The 19516-nt window shown below is 37.0% G+C and overlaps 1 protein-coding gene across 3 annotated transcripts in view; it reads left to right on the forward strand.

Moving 5' to 3' along the window:
* The window catches only part of LOC116787484 (putative RNA-binding protein Luc7-like 2), a 32449-nt gene extending 13546 nt beyond the window's left edge, over window positions 1-18903 (forward strand). For 2 of the 3 annotated variants that reach the window (XM_032689119.1, XM_032689122.1), the window contains 8 exons: window positions 5936-6034; window positions 6880-6990; window positions 7653-7796; window positions 8873-9049; window positions 11136-11227; window positions 12118-12147; window positions 12991-13185; window positions 17983-18903. In XM_032689119.1, coding sequence (XP_032545010.1) covers window positions 5936-6034; window positions 6880-6990; window positions 7653-7796; window positions 8873-9049; window positions 11136-11227; window positions 12118-12147; window positions 12991-13185; window positions 17983-18175 — 1041 coding nt within the window. In that variant the 3' untranslated portion in view covers window positions 18176-18903. Of the gene's footprint in view, window positions 1-5935; window positions 6035-6879; window positions 6991-7652; window positions 7797-8872; window positions 9050-11135; window positions 11228-12117; window positions 12148-12990; window positions 13190-17982 lie in introns of those variants that run through there. The other variant, XM_032689121.1, reaches the window with a different exon arrangement.
* The last annotated feature ends 613 nt before the right edge of the window (window positions 18904-19516 follow it).

Consider the following 19516-nt stretch of genomic DNA (forward strand, 5'->3'; position numbering starts at 1 on the left):
GTGCTCATGAATTTATTACACTCTAGTCTTCAGGACTGCTGCTGACTAAAACCATACTGACCAAGACCTTGGTTTAGCAATATACTTGAATTCCTGATTAACTTTAAGCTTGTTAGTGGTGGAATTCAGCTCCAGATTAAGACATCTAAATTTAGGTTTCAGCTGAGGAGCTAGGTGTTGAAGCTTGCTCTGAAGTCAGAAGGTATCTAGGCAATGGAGCCTAGGAAGGGATTCAGTTCACCTCCCCGCTGGGTATCTCTCTCAAGGTGGGGTGTATCCATTTAGGCTCACTGAATGTACTGTCTATGTCTCCTTTTCCTGCTGTGGAAGAGAAGTTTGGATAGTTCACACATCTGCAGATAGGTGTTAGTAAGGTGTTTTAATCTGTAGTTGGTTGATTTGCCAGCAGTCCCATTGGCTCAGTGGAACTATTTGCATGCTTAAAACTTGTGTTTTGAGATGTGACTGTGATTTTTTTGCTGTACTGTTAGAAAAAGCATTAGAAGCTGTTAGAAGGCATTGTGCTGGAGGGTATCAGCTTTTCAGTTCAGGACTGATTTGATCATGTGAACTGCTTCAGCTTAGCAAATCAAATTAAATTAGGCTTGCATAAGCTACCTCAATTTGTAGCCTTCAGCCCAGTGGTGATGAATTGTGGTCTCTTGCCCTCTCAAGTGATCATGTCAGTTGCTTGAAATGTGTTCTTAATTTTTTTGAACAATGCCAGGAAAGTAAACTGATTGTACCATATTCCATTTTAATGGGTTTGATTTATCTAGGTGAAGGGAGGGTTTGTTTTTTTCTGTACGGTCATCAACTTCAGTTTTAGTGTATTACTATAAGAATAAATTACTATAAGAATAAATACTATGTGAACACTGAATTATCTCATTTAAAAATAAGAAAGACCTGCTAGCTTTGTAAGTAAAGATCTATTCTAAGGACTTCAAGTCTTCAGAAGTGAGAGTATGGTTATAGGGAGAAATGTCTTTTAAAAAGACTTCTGAAGATACCTGGAATTCAGTGATTACTAAGGACTTCAACTTAATAATTTTTGCATCCTTTTTGGTCAGCATTTCTTTCCTGCTAGTGAAGTCCTGCTAGTGGGGTCAGAGGACTTAAATTACACATTGTTACATCATCCTAAAGGCTCCCTTTCTGAATATGTGTTGCCTACAAGAAAGGATGGGCTTCATCGCAAGTGTAGAAATATGTCAGAAACAAAATTGTTAATGCAGATAAAAAGCGAGTTCCATTGTAAGGAAGATGTCAGCAAACAGTCTATCTGCAGCTTCTTTTTATCAGTAGCAAGTGTTCTCACACAGACCCTAGTAGTTGCCTTAACAATTTGACAAAGGAGGAGATCTGGTTCCTCCAATATCAATTTATCAGCAACATCAGATCTTTCTAAGCAAACAAACAAAAAAATCCTTCTCTTGCTGAATGTGAACTGTTTTGGTAAGGGTATCTTTAGAAAGAATTCTCTACATAAACATTGTCCAGAGTATCTTGTTTCAAAAATCTATCAAAGACACATGTTGTTTTTAGAAGCATTTGATTGTTTGTGCTACTATGTCACACTTGGCTCAATATCAGCCCTCTGTGTTTTAAGTAGCTTTGGCTTTTCTGTGCTCTTTATGCACTCCTTATAGAGTACATTCCATAACCAAATTTCTGATGTCAAAAGAATGTGTAGTAGTTGTAAAAGTGCCAGAATGGGAATTTTGCTGTAGGTGGCTCAAGATCTGGAAGAAAAAGAAAGCCTTCTTAATTTCATATTCCAGAAACAGCATCATACCAGAGTTTACTTTCCAAATCAGTTATTAGTGCCAGCTACTCTTGAGTGCATATTTATGTTGCAGATAAACTCTTCAGATTCTGTATTGCCCAATTCTTTGGCCAACTCTTCTTTGTCTACTCATATTTAACACATGTGATTATTTTATTTTTTGTACCTGATTTGATTGAAGCAGAGCTATGCATCTTTGTCAAACAAAACTTTGTAATCCGTATTTCTGTATTAATTCCAAAGGCATTCTATCTATTTTGTGGATAGGATGACAAAAATTATTACTAAATCATTTCAATATGAGGTTGTTTAGGATGAAAGACAGTTGTCTAAACCTTAGCTCTAGGAAATCAAGCAGCTCTAATTGTCCATCTAACAGTTAGGAATTAAAATAGTATTGCAGAAAATGGTTAGCAAATAATTAGAGTAGAAGGCACTAGTTTCTTATGCAGAGCTCTGGAATAGCAAAAGTACTTCTGATATGCAGCTTTGCATGTGGTTACCTAGACTAGTCTTCAGTAATAGCTTTTATCTGTATTAAAGATTCTCCAAATATGTAAGGGTTTTTTCTCGGCTTTAATCTCAGTAAAAGTGCTGAAAACTGCAAAAAGACCTCAAAGTGTGGTTTAACATACTCCATAAACTTTAGTTATGTCTAGCATGGGGACTTAGATATTCTCACCTTTCTTTATTTGCATTGCTTATCAGAACTCCTCTGTAAATCACTTTAAGTAGTTTGAGTCTGTCTGAAAGTCAGTGTATTGACTGTGAAAACAGTTTGTGTTCTTTTTAAGCCTTCATTAGCAGCTCAGTGTGTGAGCATGAGTCTCCCTCTTAGCCATCATCTGTTTCAACTGCGATTGATCTTTAAATGGCTGACTGCAAATGCTTGTTCTCTGCCTCTGGAGTAGGCATGCTTTGGCATCAAAAGGCAAGGTGCACTTGCCGAAAATGAAAATAACGTGTCTTGCTGTATCCTCTCTCCATTTCCATCTGCTGTCCATTTACTCCGCAGCTGGCCATATTAGCCAGATTATAATACGAGCTACTCTGTGCTTATTAAAGTCCTCGACAATCCTGATCCAGCATAGACTTGTGGCAGCAATGAATCGTCCCCAAAATGAGTTGTCTTCACTTGATGTTGCATAGCTTACACCAGCAGAAGTACTTTTTAGCCTGTTTTTACATATAATTTGCAAAGTGGTTTGAGAGTTTTAAATGTGGTAGGTCTTTTATGTCTCTCTACAATGGAGTTTGCTAATAGAACTTTTAAGAAAGATGTTTTAAAGTGATATTGTCTGTGAAGGTTCACAAAGGATTGCCCAGAACTTGCACAGGCTTTATTAAGCAGCAGTTCCAATAATGAAGTAATTTCTTCAGCAGCAAAGCTAATGATAAAGAATCCTTTTCTCTCGTACCTGCTTGTTCTTGCTCCCTGTTATGCCACATGAATATTTATAAGGCAACACTGTTGGATCAAAGAGGAGAAGGGGAGTCAAAATTTCTTCTCTTGTGATTGAGACATGTAAAAAAAGTGAATCCTTTGTAACAGCCACCTAGTCTCTCAAAATTTCTGCTAATATTACTGAAGTTATTCAAAGGTTTTTGTTTGCCATCTTGATACTGTAAGAGATCCTAGCTGCTTAGTCCCCTACTATGTTGTTCCTGCATATTGTCAGCATGTTGTTTGTGTGGCTGCCCAACAGGTTGGACAAAAAGACTGCTGAAAAATTTGCCTCTGTTTTTGGTTTGCTGAGATATGTTTTACCCAGTCAGTATACCCAGATCGTGCATAGGCAGATGTGTCAGCATGGAGTGGCACAGCACAGTGATAAAGGGAGGACAGAAAATTTTTCACTAGTAATGCTGTCTCAGAGTAATTACCATCCTTTCAGGCTATGGATTTAAAATTCCCGGTAAGAAGAAAAGAAATCAGGAAATGTACTATTTTGTAGAGGTTAAATCCAACCCAAATAGAGGGAAAAGAAACATAAAGCACATAAAATAGTGAACCGAGTGCCGTGGTGGTGTTATGTGAATTCTGTGGGGTTTTAGTGTGTGATGGAAGTTTATTTCATGCATTTATTCAAAATGTATGCAGATCGTATATTAAAATAGTGGGTTTGTAATGATGTGGTGAATGTGTTTCAGGCTGCTTCTCACTGTATTCAGACCTATTAGAATGTCACTAGCTTTAAAGTACTTCAAACAGGATAGGCCTTGAGTTCTACAGTTTAGCCGTAAAGACCTTATCAGTACAAGAAATGAACGAGCATAAACACAATGTTTTCACAATTTTAGGAGAATTTTTACGTGTCTAATTTTCAGATAATTTCAAAATGTTCTTTCTTATTGTTTTCCTAGTATTGAAGTACTTTCCTGAAAGAATGCTTCAGTTTAAATAATGTCAGCCTCTGATGACTTGGAAATAGACATGTATAATACACTGCTCAGCTTCAAGGGCTTTGTGGATTTACATCAGTTAACAAAATTGCTGAGGGCCTGTATAGTTGCAACAGGAAAAGCTAATCTTTATCATTGCAATCAGATGTTCTCTGTTGCAATCAAATTTCTTCTGGAAAACAGATTTATGGTGGCTGAAGGGTATTTAAACAACTGCAGTTTATAAAAAACTTTCAAGTTCAAAATTCTTCATTTTAACAATCTTTTTTGTTTGTTTGTTTCTAACATTTGAAATAAATTAACAACTTCCATAAAAATTATTTTAATGGATTCATTGGAACATCAATGAATGGGGATATGAGAAGACAAAAGTAATTGATATTTGGGTTTTTTACTCTACTTACGAGGCTTGAATTGTTTACTTAAATGCAAGTATTTTATTTATTAACAAAAAGCAAGCAAACAAAAACCCAACTAAACCCCTACTCATTTGGCTCACATTCAAATGACTTGCAGTACTTTCTGAGTTAACACTCATCCTCTATTTACAAAACTCACAACACAGGTTATTAATTATTTTAGGTTTGGTTCTAAAAGCGTTATTTAATTCCAGCAGTAATAGCTTTTTCCATCAGAGTTCAATTTGCATTATATGTTTTCAGTGTTAAGAAAGGATTAACTCTTCTTAATATTAAGTGAGCAGTGCCAAGAGCAGACCTAACTGAAACCATGCCGGTTTTAAATGATGCAAATAATCAATTTCAATGATTATACATCAGCCTGTGCTTTTGCAGAGAGGCTACCTTGGTTTTATTCAATTTTGTTTGCATTTCAAATTGGCTTTGGGAGGGGTTTGGTTTAGTTTTTTGATTTTTTTTTTTTTTTTTTTGGGGGGGGTGGTTTGGTCTGTCTTGTTCACCAGACTTGTGGTGAACACACAGAATTAGAATTTCTTATGCTGTGTATTATGCAAATTTCAATTTAAAAACAGTGTTTGTTATCTCATAAGATTCTGGACACTCTTCTCAATGGCATTGTATGCAAGATTAGTGATGCACCCTACTTACTTATTTTAAGTCCATGCTTTCTTCCTGCCCTTCCAAGAAGAGTTTTAAATTACAAGTGAAGTATCTGTAATTTTTCTCCCCTGATTCTTGAACATAATCCAACATTCAGATCATCTTCACTCATATGCAAAATGTTTTGCTGGGATTTGATTTTTTGACTCTCTCACTTGGAATGCTTCAAGAATGTTTTTTTAAACAGCACTTGCTGTGGTGCTGTGGTTGTAGCTGTGTCAGGTGATGAATATAACTGAAACACAGCACCATAGAGTGTGCAGACAGTTCAGGTCAAGAATTTGACCATTTAACTGCCAGTTATTTTCATAGAACTTGATTCTGCTAAGCTGTTTAAATTCAATACAGGATGTTCCACTTCAGTCACTTTTTTAAACTTTCAGTAAAACAACATTTTTGGGAGACGTTAATGATACTTTGTAATCCAAACAGCTATCATGATAAGACAAGCTGTTCATTCTCTCTGCTTTTATTATTTCCTGATTCATGCATTTCTTTTAAAGACCTGGTATCATCTTATAGCTTTGTTAAACTGTCCTTTTGTTCCCTCAGGGGAGCTGATTTGCTTCAGAGTATTTGACTGTTAAAGAAAATCATGCTAACTTAACTTATTTGTTGTAACATTTCTGAAAAGTTAAACCACATTGCCTCTGTCTCTTTTCAGAGAATGGACCTTGGAGAATGCCTGAAGGTGCATGACCTGGCATTAAGGGCAGACTACGAAATAGCATCTAAAGATCAAGATTTCTTCTTTGAGCTTGATGTATGTATTTTGTCTTAATGCTGGAGAGAGAGCATAGTTTGTATACCAAGGTCAATACACTGAGCAATAGATGTTAAGTTTTGGTACACACAGAAGGATCTTATAAACAGAGAAACCCTTGGCAAAGATACATGCCTCTTCATGAATATATGCAAGTATTTAATTTGTATTGTCACTCTCTAGGTAGAACTGTTAACAGCCTCCCACAGAACAAAATATCATAAACGTGGGTGCTGTCTTAGTGTTATCACATAGCAGACAAATATTAAGGCTGTGTATGCTTTGAAGAGAGTTTTAAATTCTCTATTTAATGAAGAAAGTAGTTCTGTATTGATAACAAATCATATACTGTCTCCATACACTATAGTTTGAGTTTTGAACTCCCAACTAGGAAGGTAGTTTTCACTAGGACAAAGAGGTTTGGTTTTTTAATTGCTATTTGGAGGGATGATGTTAATATGTTTAATAGCTTAAAACCCTAGTGAAAAAAGTTACAGTATTGCATGTAATGGCTGGATGAAGTGATCCTGAATATCCTTTGAAGAATTTTAATGCCTGCTAGAAATACTCGCTTCTTGTCAGAGGAGACTTAACATAGATTCACTTCCAAATTTCTGCAAATACTTAGAACCATGACAATGTGTAGGCTATAATTTTTGAAAAGTTGTGTATTAATATATGTGTTTACATTATGTGTCACCATAAACTGATAGAGTATCATTTTACAAAGGTTTCACTAATAAAAACTTAAGAAAGTTAAGTCTTGATAAACTTAGGAAGCATTACAGCTAATGAAATATCCATGTTCTTGACAACATTGACCCGTGTTCTTATTGATGTTTTAGGCAATGGACCACCTGCAGTCATTTATTGCAGACTGTGACAGGCGAACAGAAGTGGCTAAGAAAAGACTAGCAGAAACCCAAGAAGAGATCAGTGCTGAAGTTGCAGCTAAAGTAAGCATGGAAAACTAGTAACTGAAGTCTCTTTGAAGGTCTGTTTTTCCAAAGAGCCAACTTCAAGTTTTGGCAAGATGTTGAATCTCAGAATTCATACTGAGGAGAGGGAAAAAATAACACATTTTCTCTGTTCTTCCCAAAACTGCCCTTAAGGCACAGGAAGGAGAACAGGGAAGAGACCTCTGATATTTTTGACCTCAGGAAACTTGACACTGTGATTCCATGCCATACAAATGTTAGTAATTCTTACACTTTTTGATCAAAACTTCACCCATAAATTAAACCAAAATTGATGTGCTTTTCTCTAGATCTTCGAATGAAAAAAAAAACTTCTACAATTTTTGTACACATATATACTCATGCTAGGAGGAATGATTATACAAATACTAATTTTGCAAGACTGTGTGGTATGGACAACAGTGTGAATTATTTGAATTTTCTAAACAAAATCCTTCTCTGGAGTTGGTACATACACCTGGTAACTCAGCCTTTCTCTGTGTGTTTTTCAGTGAGTCATTTTCTATTTCACTCTTAACACCTGGAGAAGCGCTCTCTGCATGCTTCTTTTCTGTCCTACCAATTTTGCACACAGCAGTAGTTCAGATTGTTTTCCATAAGTAAAAGCATTTCCTGTGTTAAGCCTTTCCTTGTCTTTCAAGGCTGAAAGAGTCCATGAATTGAATGAAGAAATTGGGAAACTGTTAGCCAAAGTAGAACAGCTCGGAGCTGATGGAAATGTGGAAGAATCTCAGAAAGTAATGGATGAAGTGGAGAAAGCTCGGGTAAAGAAGAGAGAAGCAGAAGTAAGTTGAATTGTGTAAGGCTTGGGGGATGGAGAGGGCAGGGTCAAGTATTAAATTGGTTGGCCTTTGTGTAAATTGGTTGACCTCCATGTAATGCAAGACGTCTTATCTGCTCTCACTTCCTTAGCTAATTGCATCATATAAAACTAAAGAAATTGCTTTGCAGCATCCTGTACAGTCAAAGTTTGTACCCTTAAATACACTCATATACAATGAAAATTATACTCCCTTCCACAAATAATGCATTCATCTTAGCTTAGCTGTATTGGTCAGTTGTGTCTGTGGACACTGCCATTGTGTCTGTGTTTGTTGGACTGACTTGCCTGGTTTGCTCTCAAGGCTTTCTTTTGCTGTGGTGTGCTGATGTGACTTGTACTGGAAAGCTTCAGTGAAGTGAACCATTGTCTTCTCTGGAAGATACTTATTTAATGTCTTGTGTATCAGCCCAGTCAAAATGGTCCTTGTAATGTTCAGGTGGCAGAACGCACCAAGAGCTTTTCATATTGTGTTGCTCCAAGATACAGGGATTTACAGAAACAAACATCTGCAGTTGTTTTAATAGTACCAGAAGGGTTGCTGGCAGTCTTGCTGGTCTGTCATCTGAGTGTCTGTAGATAAATTTTGTTCAGATAATGTGTTTAATTAGTGTCTAAAATGTAGATGGATTTCTCGGGAAACTAACACTGTTTTAAATTGCACTCAGAATTAAAACTGGTGTAATATTTTCATAGTATGTCAACATAGTAATTGTAGTGTTAATGTGTATTTGTTGTTGGATATGAAAATATTGTTTAGCTTTCTGTGCAATATAGTCTTATGTAAAGGTAATAATTACCTCACTTTTTTTAATTCACAAATCCACAAAACCATTTGCTAATGTCCTGCTTTTAAATATGTTCAATAAGGAAACGTGCCTTGTATCTTAATGAAACAGTTGATTTATGAATAGTGTGAATTAACTGAAGGGTGTGCTGGTGTACATTGAATTTGGTTATTAATTTCTAGCATATGCTTGGTAAAGTGTTATCCTTGTATTTATGTGCACTGAGAAGTAACAGCAAATTTTTTTTTTCTAGGAAGTGTACAGGAATTCTATGCCTGCCTCCAGCTTTCAGCAGCAGAAGCTACGGGTTTGTGAAGTGTGCTCAGCTTACCTTGGTCTTCATGACAATGACCGACGACTTGCTGATCATTTTGGAGGAAAACTACATTTGGGATTTATTGAAATAAGAGAGAAGCTCGAGGAACTCAGGGTAAATCATTCCTATATTTTGTGTGTGTGGTCCTACTTAATTATTTGACAGGCAGCCTTAATTGAATATTTCCTTCTGGATGTGTGGGATTTTTTCATGTCACTTTAAAATTTGAGATTTCATTAGCCTAAAAACCACAAAAGATTTTAATTTAACATCAATTACCCAGATAGTTTACTAAGATGACCTCTTTTGTACTGAGGTATATTAAAACACACATGTAGAGTAATACATCTTGGGAACAAAGAGTGTGATTCTACTTGTAAATTGATTAACTGTATTTTGAACGAACAGCAGCAACGTTAAAATATATTTAGCAGTCATAGGAGATAGCCAGGAACTTTGCTTTTAGCCAGATGATTGACTAAAAATAGTAATGAGACTTAAAAATACAAGAGCATGGATTAAGGAGGATGATAACACTTGGAAAAGTTTTCAAAAAAATGTAAAGAAATGCTTGGAGCTCAGACAGCCTGCTGTATGGTGAATGACTAAAACTCACTTTGTTTATTTTATCTGGATAAAGATTAGGAGGTGACTTTGAATTTTCCTCTAAGTAATTTTTCAAGGCTTTTAAGCTTAAGTGACAATAGATGAAATAAACAGGTTCCAACAACTCAAGGCTGTAGCTATGCAAAGTGGAAATACAGAATGATGGATATCTTGAAGTCAGGCTAGCTGTTAAAATAATTGTTATGGGGAGGTTGCATGTTCTTTGTAGCTTGAAAATTTGAAATCCAGTTGGAATATTATCCTAAACCCTATCTTGACCAGAAATCATGTGCTGGAAGAAAGACTTACTGGAATTGTATTCTGGTCTTCTGGTATTCTAGAGAATGGATTTGGACACTGATGCCATTTATGACCTTGATATAGAAATTATGGAGTTCCCAGCTTAATTAAGCATTTTAGCTGTAGAAATCACTGAAGACAATAGCTAAAGGACTTGAAGCCCTAACAGCAGAAAATGCTGCTAGTGGGTTTGAGTAAATTGACTTGTATTATGTTTCATAATATTCCAGCTGTCTTGCATGGATAATGACTTACTCTTTGGAGAGCCCAACTCTTTCTGTTGACTGTATAGGCAATTTAGGCTCCTAATATAGCTGGTGTAACTTAGATGCCTAGAACAGATCACGTGTGCTTCCTCTCATCCCTCCATGAAATTATGCACAGAGTCACTTGAATGAGAAGCCTAGCTTGTAGTTAAATTAGTGATGTTGTACAAGGAAGTATAGATATAATTTGATATAGGGATTGAATTGACTGATTATTTACACCATTCGGAAAAAAACTATGCATGGATAACTTATTTCACATTCCCAAAGCATCAAAAAATAATCTTTTGAAGTGCTTCGTTAACAAAAGAAGAAAACAATAACTATCCCCTCCTTCCTCAGAGCTCTCCTCAGAGATCTAATCAAGATGCTGCTGGGGCAATTCCACCTCTCAGAAGAAGGTCTTTACAAAGAGTTGAATTTCTTGCATCATGTCCAGAAGGTGGCAAGACTTGGGTTTGGCCAGATCTCCAGTTGTGAGTTCCACATCTGAGGGCCCTCTACTGAGCGTGCCTTGTCCCCAGTAGTAGTGAGTTCAACCTGGGGGCTAACAGCTGAAGCATCTGCTCTAATTATGTCTCATGGTCACAATACAGAAACAAGTAGCCTCAAAACCTAGGTATCAGCCCAACCAAGTCCTTTAAGAAACAATTAACTCTCCCGGTTCTGTATTCTTTCTACCTTTCCCCGGTGGCCAAAATATGATAGGATTGGCATGGAAACTCTCACATTAAAGGCATGACTTGCTGCTCTGAATTCCCCTTTATTAAAAACTTAATGTTTAACTCTGCATATTTCAGGTCTTCGTGTAACACCCATCTATTTGCTGCAGCTCTTCTGCAATAACTTCTGTTTCTTGAAGAAAAAAATACATATATACTGAGGAAGAGAGAGGGAATAATATACACAAGAGAAAGGGAATATACCTGAGAAAAAGAACTGAATGTTAATGTCTAGATCATTTTTATAGCACCTTCATCTGAGAAATTTTGAAGTATAACTTAATGAATATGTTCATTTGCTTTTAGAGGATTGTGGCTGATAAACAGGAGAAACGAAATCAGGAACGTCTGAAACGTAGAGAGGAGAGAGAAAGAGAAGAAAGGGAGAAACTAAGGAGGTAGGGAGCTATTTTAATTGCATGTACATAATGACCTATTTAAGTTTAATGAGAAACCTATGATGTAGTTCATGAACATTTCTAAATCTGCAGAATTACAATACTTTGCATTCTTTGAAAACTTACAAGGATTGAGATGGAATTTCATGTCTAACTGTTAAAACTTGGAATTGTTTCCATAAAAAACCTTTTTAAAAACTACTGATAGTAGTACATCTACATATTGGAACAAATGGCCTTTAAATGAGATAATTTTCAGGTGTGTACCTTGTTTTGAGACCTGATAAATGTGAGCTTATACACATGTGATTTTCTAACATCTGATAGCTATTTTCTTCATAGATGTTAGAAAATTTCCTTATTGGAAGTATTTGAATGTATGACTAAGGAAAGTAATTCCCTGTTCTTCTGTGAAATAGTAGCTTCCAGGCTTTGTGGGGCTAGAGTGGAATGGAATCTGAACTGCAGTTCTCTCAACATGTTAGCTTCAGAGGCTAACAGTGTAAACTTTTGAAATCTGTTGCAGTCTGATAATACTTGCCTGTCAGGAAATAAGGGAATACTGGCTTGAACTGTAAGCTTTTTCTATAGGAGGGGTGGGAGTTAAAAAGCAAAGTTGACATTCTTTTGGGTTTCTAGTATGGTAATCTCAAAACTGAATTAAGGGGGGGGAAAAAAACCCCAAAACCCACAAGCACAAAACAGGGATGTGTTTCCTGGTAAACATGTAGCAGTAAAGATGTTAATATTAAATAAAAGGCCTTTAAACAATTGCTACTAAAACAAGAAATACAATTACATGTCAACTAGTCTAGTTTATTATTACTAAATTGTACCTTATATAATAATAAGATTCTATAAGAAAAATTACTGTTTTCCTTTTATTTCAGGTCCAGATCCCACAGCAAGCATGCCAAAAGGTATATAAATCTGCAGACAAGGAATACTAGCGGTGAAGCCAGCCTTTCACAAGCTGGAACATTATAAGTTTGTGTAGCACTATTGGTTTAAGACATCCATCTTTATTAACAAAGTTTTCTGTTACATAGTCATCTCTCTGTGATTTTATACCATGCTACTGAGTTTATACATGTACATTTATTTTATGGCTCCTGCAATGCAGCCTTGTGTCCCAAATAACACTTAAAACACAGATAATTGCTTTTTCTTTACAGAAGTTTGTGGTTAATACCTTTTTGTGAACCCCCATGTTTTTAAAATCCTAAGCACCAGGTTAACTCTTAATAGATCATCCATCAATAGTATGAGTGTTCTTCCAAACCTACACTGTTGCAAGTCACCAGTGAGGTATGACTGCAAAGTGATTTAAAAAAAAAAAAAAAAAAGGAAAGAATAGACTGAATTTTTATGGTGTTTAGAACCTTGCAGGCTAGTTTTGTTTTTTGTAGCAATGGGGAACAATATAGTCCAGTTTCTTCAGAACATCATAATACAAAGATTCTGGCAGATAACCTGTATCACTGCATCAGGGAGTTCTACAACTTTGCCTAATAAAGACAAGATTTTGAAATTTTAAAAAGTAGATTTTTTTCCATATTTTTAATTGCTTTCAGAGGCTTGAATTGACCTTTCTAATGTTGCTTTCCCCTGTTTGCCTGTGATCAGACAATGCAGTAGCTCTGAACGCTGCAGACCATTCTGTGTGCAGATTTGCTTATGCATAGAGTGCATAATACTCACAGTACACTGGTAAGAGTACCTGGGTGAATGCAGTGTCTGGTTTAAGTCCTTTCTGTTCCTAGATCTAGGTCCCGAGATCGCCGCAGACACCGGTCTCGCTCAGCCTCACGGGAACGGAAGAGAAGAACTCGATCCAAATCCCGTGAGAAACGCCATCGTCACAGGTCTCGCTCCACCAGCCGCAGCCGGAGTCGCAGCCATCATAGAAGCAGGCATAGTTCCAGGGACAGAAGCCGAGAACGCAGCTCCAAAAAGAGGTAAGTGTTGCCCTAGAAATAAATGGCTTTTCCTAGAGGCATGATGAGAATTCTCACACTAAATTAAGTTTACGGTTACCACTTGGCAATTTAAACACGTTTTGACTCTGTCTCAGGTTTCAATTACAGCTTTAGCGTAATTATGGTTTGACGTACCAGAGTGACTTTTTTCTATTTATTTTTTATAAAAATAATAGCGTTACATTATTTCAGTTTTGGATGAGTGCTACAGAGTACTGGTGTCAAGTTGATAATACAGGCTTCCTGCAGTGTAGAAAAACAGCTCATTTTCATTTGACCCCAGGGATATCAGCAGTCATCTTACTGTCATACATTTGTTTTTTCCCTCGGGCTCTTGTTCCCAGCACCAGAGCCCATCTGTTGTGTACTGCACCATATACAAACAAGTTTAGGTATGCCTGAAAATAAACTTGTTGCACTACATCTGAACATGTTGCTTTGCAAGGAAAGTCACTGAACCTCTCGTTAAAGGGTAACTGAAGAGGGCAAGATGGGGCTATTGCTTTTGAATTATTCGATTGCTGTCTGCCCCTGAGGATTTGCTGGCTTCTTTTAGATGAGTTAAACATAACTTAGAATGGGATTGCACAACGAGGCATTTGACAGGGAGGCCTACTCATAAACAGGATTCTTTTCTTTTATAGGTCAGCCACCATGGTGTACATTTGAGTGCAGTACAGTGTCAGGGTGCTCAGTCTTAAAGCCTTGACAGACTGTTGACTTGCAGGAAGGTAAAAGGTCTGGTTTTGAAGCGGCCACACATGCAAGGTTTATCGTTCAATTATTTTAGGAGTTAAATCACCGAGGATGGAGAAATACGTTGAACGTGTTCAAGGATCTCATGGGCTCTTTGCTCAAAAAATGAGCTTTTTTCTTCATAGAGTAGGTAGGTGACTGTAATCGCATTGTGCTCTGTAAGAGAGCATAGAAGACAGGGTTAGTCCAAGTCTTTTCTTTCTTTTTGTTGCAGATGGATAAAAGTTATAAGTTCAGCACTCTACTTGATATCAGCAGTAGTGTCTGGTATTTAAAATACTTCAGTTTTCTAAAGTCATTATTTCAGACTTCGCAGTTTCCATCTCCGAAGAGCGTGCCCCTTCATGGCATTCACAAGAGCAGATTAGCAAATCTTCAAACCTGTAGTTTTTATTACAGGCTTTTCCTTTGAATCAATGTATTTGTTAATTTGGATAAACCAATTTGTAGAGTATGTGCTCAGACTGCCTTTACTGCTTCAGCTTTTCCATCTTTGCAAGACTCGATTTCCATCCTTCGAAGAAAACTGTTCTGGTTGATCGTACTTGTTCAGACTCTCCAGTATGATTAGCACAATGCAAATGATGCAGAGAGATATGTAAGAACAGGGAAATGGTATAGACCCCTGGTGCTATCCATGTAACAGTAAGCATGTTAAAAGTAAAAAAAAATATAATGTACCTCAGGGAGCAAATTTCAACCTCAGTACTGGAGATATTTCTCCAGTTTCTTCCCTGAAGGAATGCAACACACCTGTGTTGGAAGAATCCCTGGTACAAATAAGAATTTTACAGTACTGTTGACTTGGGGGGAAAAAACTGCTGTGCCATCATTAGCAGCTCATACCTCTTATTTCTCTGAGGTGAAGCAAAATTTTTACTCTGAAAATACGTATATTGTGCTTTCAAGAGATTGAAGAATCCGTAGAACTATGATCTTGCTGCACTGGGACCAGGATGGCTGTTGAACTTGCACCTGGGCTGGATACCTCCTTTTTAGAGATGCCCTTCTAGTCAGTAGAGCAGCTCTCCACATGAACTTCAGAGAAGTCTTTCTGTTGAATACCATACCAATGGTGATACCAGAATGCAAAATAGACCTGAACTCACAGGCTCTGATGTCCTTGTCTCCTAGGAACTCTTTTTTTCTATTCCAGGGAAGCACTCATTGCCAAATCCTATTTTTTAAATTTGTTTTAGAAGGAATTTCTTAAAATCCTCATATGAAATATTTCTATTCAAGCCTGTGTGTCTTAAGCTCATAACATTCAGTTGTCCAAGGAATTCTGACCAAGAATACTCCGGAAAATAGAAGACAGGCTCCAGGAAGTTAACTTCTTCAGGAAGGAGTCCTAGCATTTTGATTTTGAATAACCAAATAAATTCAGATCTGGGGAACATGGTGTTCTTACCCAACTCCTGCAAGAGAGCAGTGTGTGACACAAGCAGTAGAAAGGCAGCTGAAGGCTGCAGCAGTGGCAGCCCCTGGTGCCAGTAATTCTAGGGCCTTAAGAGAAGTGTGCCGTGATTACAGGCAAATGTGCAGAGTATTCCTGCTTTCAGCGAACCACACAGTTCCTTCTGGTTTATCCTGTCCACCCTTTATAAGAAAGTATTTTCTGAAGAGCCTCTCACATTAAATGAAAAAGTGTCACCTCTCAGGTACTTCTTAATTCTGAAAGCAAAGGGATGTTTTACTGTGTGCTATAGCTGAGGAAATGCTACAAACACATACATTTGTCTGACAGATACATTTTTTTTTATTCCGTATCACTACCATTCACCTATGAAACTGGTGGATAGATTTAAATCTATTAATGACTGGGATCTCATTTCAAATTTATCAGTATAAGGACCAGACCTCCACACTCTATGTATGTTCAACTGAACTTACACAAAGTGTCAGGCAATAGTAGCAGTGTGTCTTAGATAATGAGAACCGATCTGGTAATAGTAGCAACCTGCCTAAGGTAATAGGAACTCTAGGTCTACTCAGGCTTGGATTACTGGCTTACTAAGAGCAGATCTAAATGAAGTCCTACTTTTTCTTGCTGGTAGTCATAAGTTTCAAATAAATAAAATTGTCTTTTGTTTCATTAGAAACAAACTATGTAGTTGGTGCATTTTACTTTCCAACGAGAAAGTGAGTGTTTGCAGTTAGATGTTAAGATGCATACTCAGTAAGGTCAGTCATGACACAGACCTAAACATGGGTACACTGAGAGAAGGTTTTGTTAGTATGCTTGAGCCCACTTACAAGAATTCATGTGACAAGGGATGATTGCTCCCATACAGACATTGTATGGATGAATACCTGAAGTCATAAGATGGGGCTTCATTTCACCTGGCTTTAGATGACTAGGTGAGATGTAAGTCTCATGAGTCTCATTACAGACTCATCTGACATAATTTTGTGTCTATTTTGAGATGAGACAAATTGTGCCTTAAAGTATCTCTTTCTTCTGCTGACTGTTAAGGATCAGTTAGGTAGTAATGCTTTCTAGCATTCTAGATAAGGTAAGTCAAGGGCAGTACCTTGCCCTTGAGAAAGACAGTAGTGATATTTCTAAGTCTTTTGGTAGTGATACTGCTTGCTAAGGCAGTTGTATAAATTTTCACATCGCTGTGCTGTGATTCATTATAAACCCAGTCCTTCTTCTTGTCTGCTGATTAGAGACTCACTTGTAGAGAGAGGGGACAGCTGGATGAATGCATCTTAATATTCCTCCAAAAATGCATTGATTAAAAAGCCAAAGCTGTGAATGGCATCATATCCTATCTGTCTGTCTGTTTTAGGATTAATTGCTAGAGTTAGCCTGAGTCAACCAGTTTGGAAGCGTTGTTACTTCTGCAGGGGACTTGCAGCACAAGATACTTGCTCAACAGCTGTACTAACTCTGGGATTAACCTCTTACTTGGCATGTAGCTTCTCTTCTGTGACATGTGATTTGTGGAATAGGAATAATACCTCTGGATCTTAGCATTTGCAAATGCTAAGTCTTGCAAAATTGTAGGGAAAGTAATCTTTTCAGCTGAGGAACTAAGATGAAAGGTCACTTCTTTGTAAGCTTGTAAAAGGAAATTAGTGCCAGGAGCATTTTGCAGACCTTAGTTTTGAAGCTTTGAGGTGAAGTGACAGTAACTTTCTGTAAGGGGAGAGAGTACAGTCTCTGGCCAGTACACCAAATTTTTTTTGACAAGGAAACGAGTGACTAGCTTTGTAGCATGCTGTTTTTTCTGTAAAAGTTTGTATTAAGCTGTTTTATGATTGCAGTACATGGTAAAATGAAAATGCAATGTTTTTCAACAACAGACTTAAGTGCATCTATAAGGGAATATAGAGAAGGATGTCTAATCCGTTTTTTTCCCATACAGGTAGCTCATTCAATTTAAAACAATATGGATTGTTTAACATAACATCCCTTTTCTGGCTCTATCATTTAAAAAATGCATATTATCTGAGTAAAATATCTAAAAATAATACCACCCCAACCTTGCAAAATCACACAAGGGCTAATTCTTATAACAAAATATAATTGTAGCACAGTTTGGTTTAGTTTGTATTTGTCATGTAATAGTCTTGTTCCAGAATAACACGAGTTAATTTCCCCCTGCTTTTAATCAGACTCCCATTTTTAAACATTTAAGTTTGTAATTTATATGTCTGAGAAAGGCTAGAAATTCTTAAGATAGAAACTGCAGATGAAAAATTTCCATTAAACTTCAGTTAATACAAACTTGAGGGTGGAGGTTGAAAATAAGAGATTTAGTGAAGCACATTGCCCTTAATCTGGGCTCTGTAGTAGATGTAGATTAAATCCTGCCTCAAAGTATTTGTCTTTTGAAATCGGAAGTAGGAAAGGGAGAAGAATAGAATGATTTCTGATGTCTTCTCATACACTTCTATTTATGAAAATCTGAAGTTGGGTTGGAAAAAGAAGAAAAATACAAAATCCAAGTGCTGTTTGATAGCTAAAAGTTCATGACTGACTCAAATTCTCAAATGTACTGCACTTTTCAGATCCTCTAAAGAAAGATCTTCCAGAGACAAAGAACGTTCAAGAGACCGCGATAGAACATCCCGTGATAAAGATAGAAGCTCAAGAGAGAGGTCACCACGAGATTTCAAAGACAAGAAACGTTCTTATGAAAGTGCTAATGGCAGATCAGAAGACCCAAGGAGCTCAGAGGAGCGTGAAGCAGGGGAGATATAACTGGCTGTATATTCACCTGATCTCTAGCTTCCTATGGAGTTGCATACTTTGGTTTAGTTTACAGTTGTTCAAAGGGACACCAGTGAGCAGTTCGAGACACTGATCCAACTAGGGTAGATGTACAGTATATAAAAGTGGTTATAACAAAGTCAGAATTAAACCCCATCAATTAATGATGCCTAAAGCTGGGTCCTGGACTTCCACCAAGTTGTAAAACTTTTCTGAAAGATTTCTCTTTATTCAGGACAACAGTTTTATGTACCAAGATGCAGATCTCAATGTTTTTAATCTCCTTTCCAATACAAGTTAGTGAACAAATTATATTGTACTACTTGCCTTGGGTGCTTTTGAACCTTTATAAATTCTCCGATTCTGCTCCAGTCAAAACAGCAGCATTGAAAGGTTGTATTTGGGGGGATTTTTTTTTTGTTTGCTTTTTTGTAAGAGGGTGGGTGGATGGATATTAACTTTTTCGCTAAGGTTATGTTCCCAATGTTGGGTTTTATTTTTGTTTGGGATCCTAGGAGTTGATTACAGTGGGAGCATTTAGACAGGAATGTGTGCTGGAGAAAGCAAAATGTCTTTTTACAGTGCCTATTTAGACTTGGAAATTGAACAGCTGTTGCATTACATCTTTTTTATTTCTACTTAAATTTTGAAATCAAAGCCAGTCCCATATCTGTACCATTTGATTGGTATGTGTTCAATATATTTGTTTTTTTCCATAAGGACTCTTTCTGCTTTTTCTTGTGGGATGCATCCTTAATTGTATTAAAACAAACAAAAAAACCAGCAACAACAAGCGAAAATTAAGAACAAAAGAAATAAAAAAAAATAAAAAAGAAACCATATTGTCCAATAACTTAACAAGGATATACTGGTCTCTTTAAGGTGTTAATTAGCAGTTCAGTCTTTTAAAAACTGACATCTGGTTTTTAGGGTTTTTAACATACATATGTGCTCTAGGAGAAGTGGTCATTCTGATCACAGTCCTGATTGAAGTCCTAAAATCTTCAAAAGCAGAAACCTGTGGAGTCAGAACTATAGAATGGTTTGGGTTGGAAGGGGCCTTAAAAATCATTTAGTTCCACCCCCGCTGCTGTGGACAGGGACACCTTCCACTCGACCAGGTTGTTTAAGGCCCTGTTCAGCTTGGCCTTGAACACCTACTTGGATGGGGGATCCAGAACTTCTCTGAGCATCCTGTTCCAATGCCACACCACCCTCACAGTAAAGAATTTCTACCTAATATCCATTTTAAAGCCATTCCCTTGTGTCCTGTCATTACATGTCCTTGTAAAAGGTCCCCCTCCAGCTCTCTTGTAGCCCCTTTAAGTACTG

This window comes from Chiroxiphia lanceolata, chromosome 5, assembly GCF_009829145.1.
Source record: "Chiroxiphia lanceolata isolate bChiLan1 chromosome 5, bChiLan1.pri, whole genome shotgun sequence".
Lineage (NCBI taxonomy): Eukaryota > Metazoa > Chordata > Aves > Passeriformes > Pipridae > Chiroxiphia > Chiroxiphia lanceolata.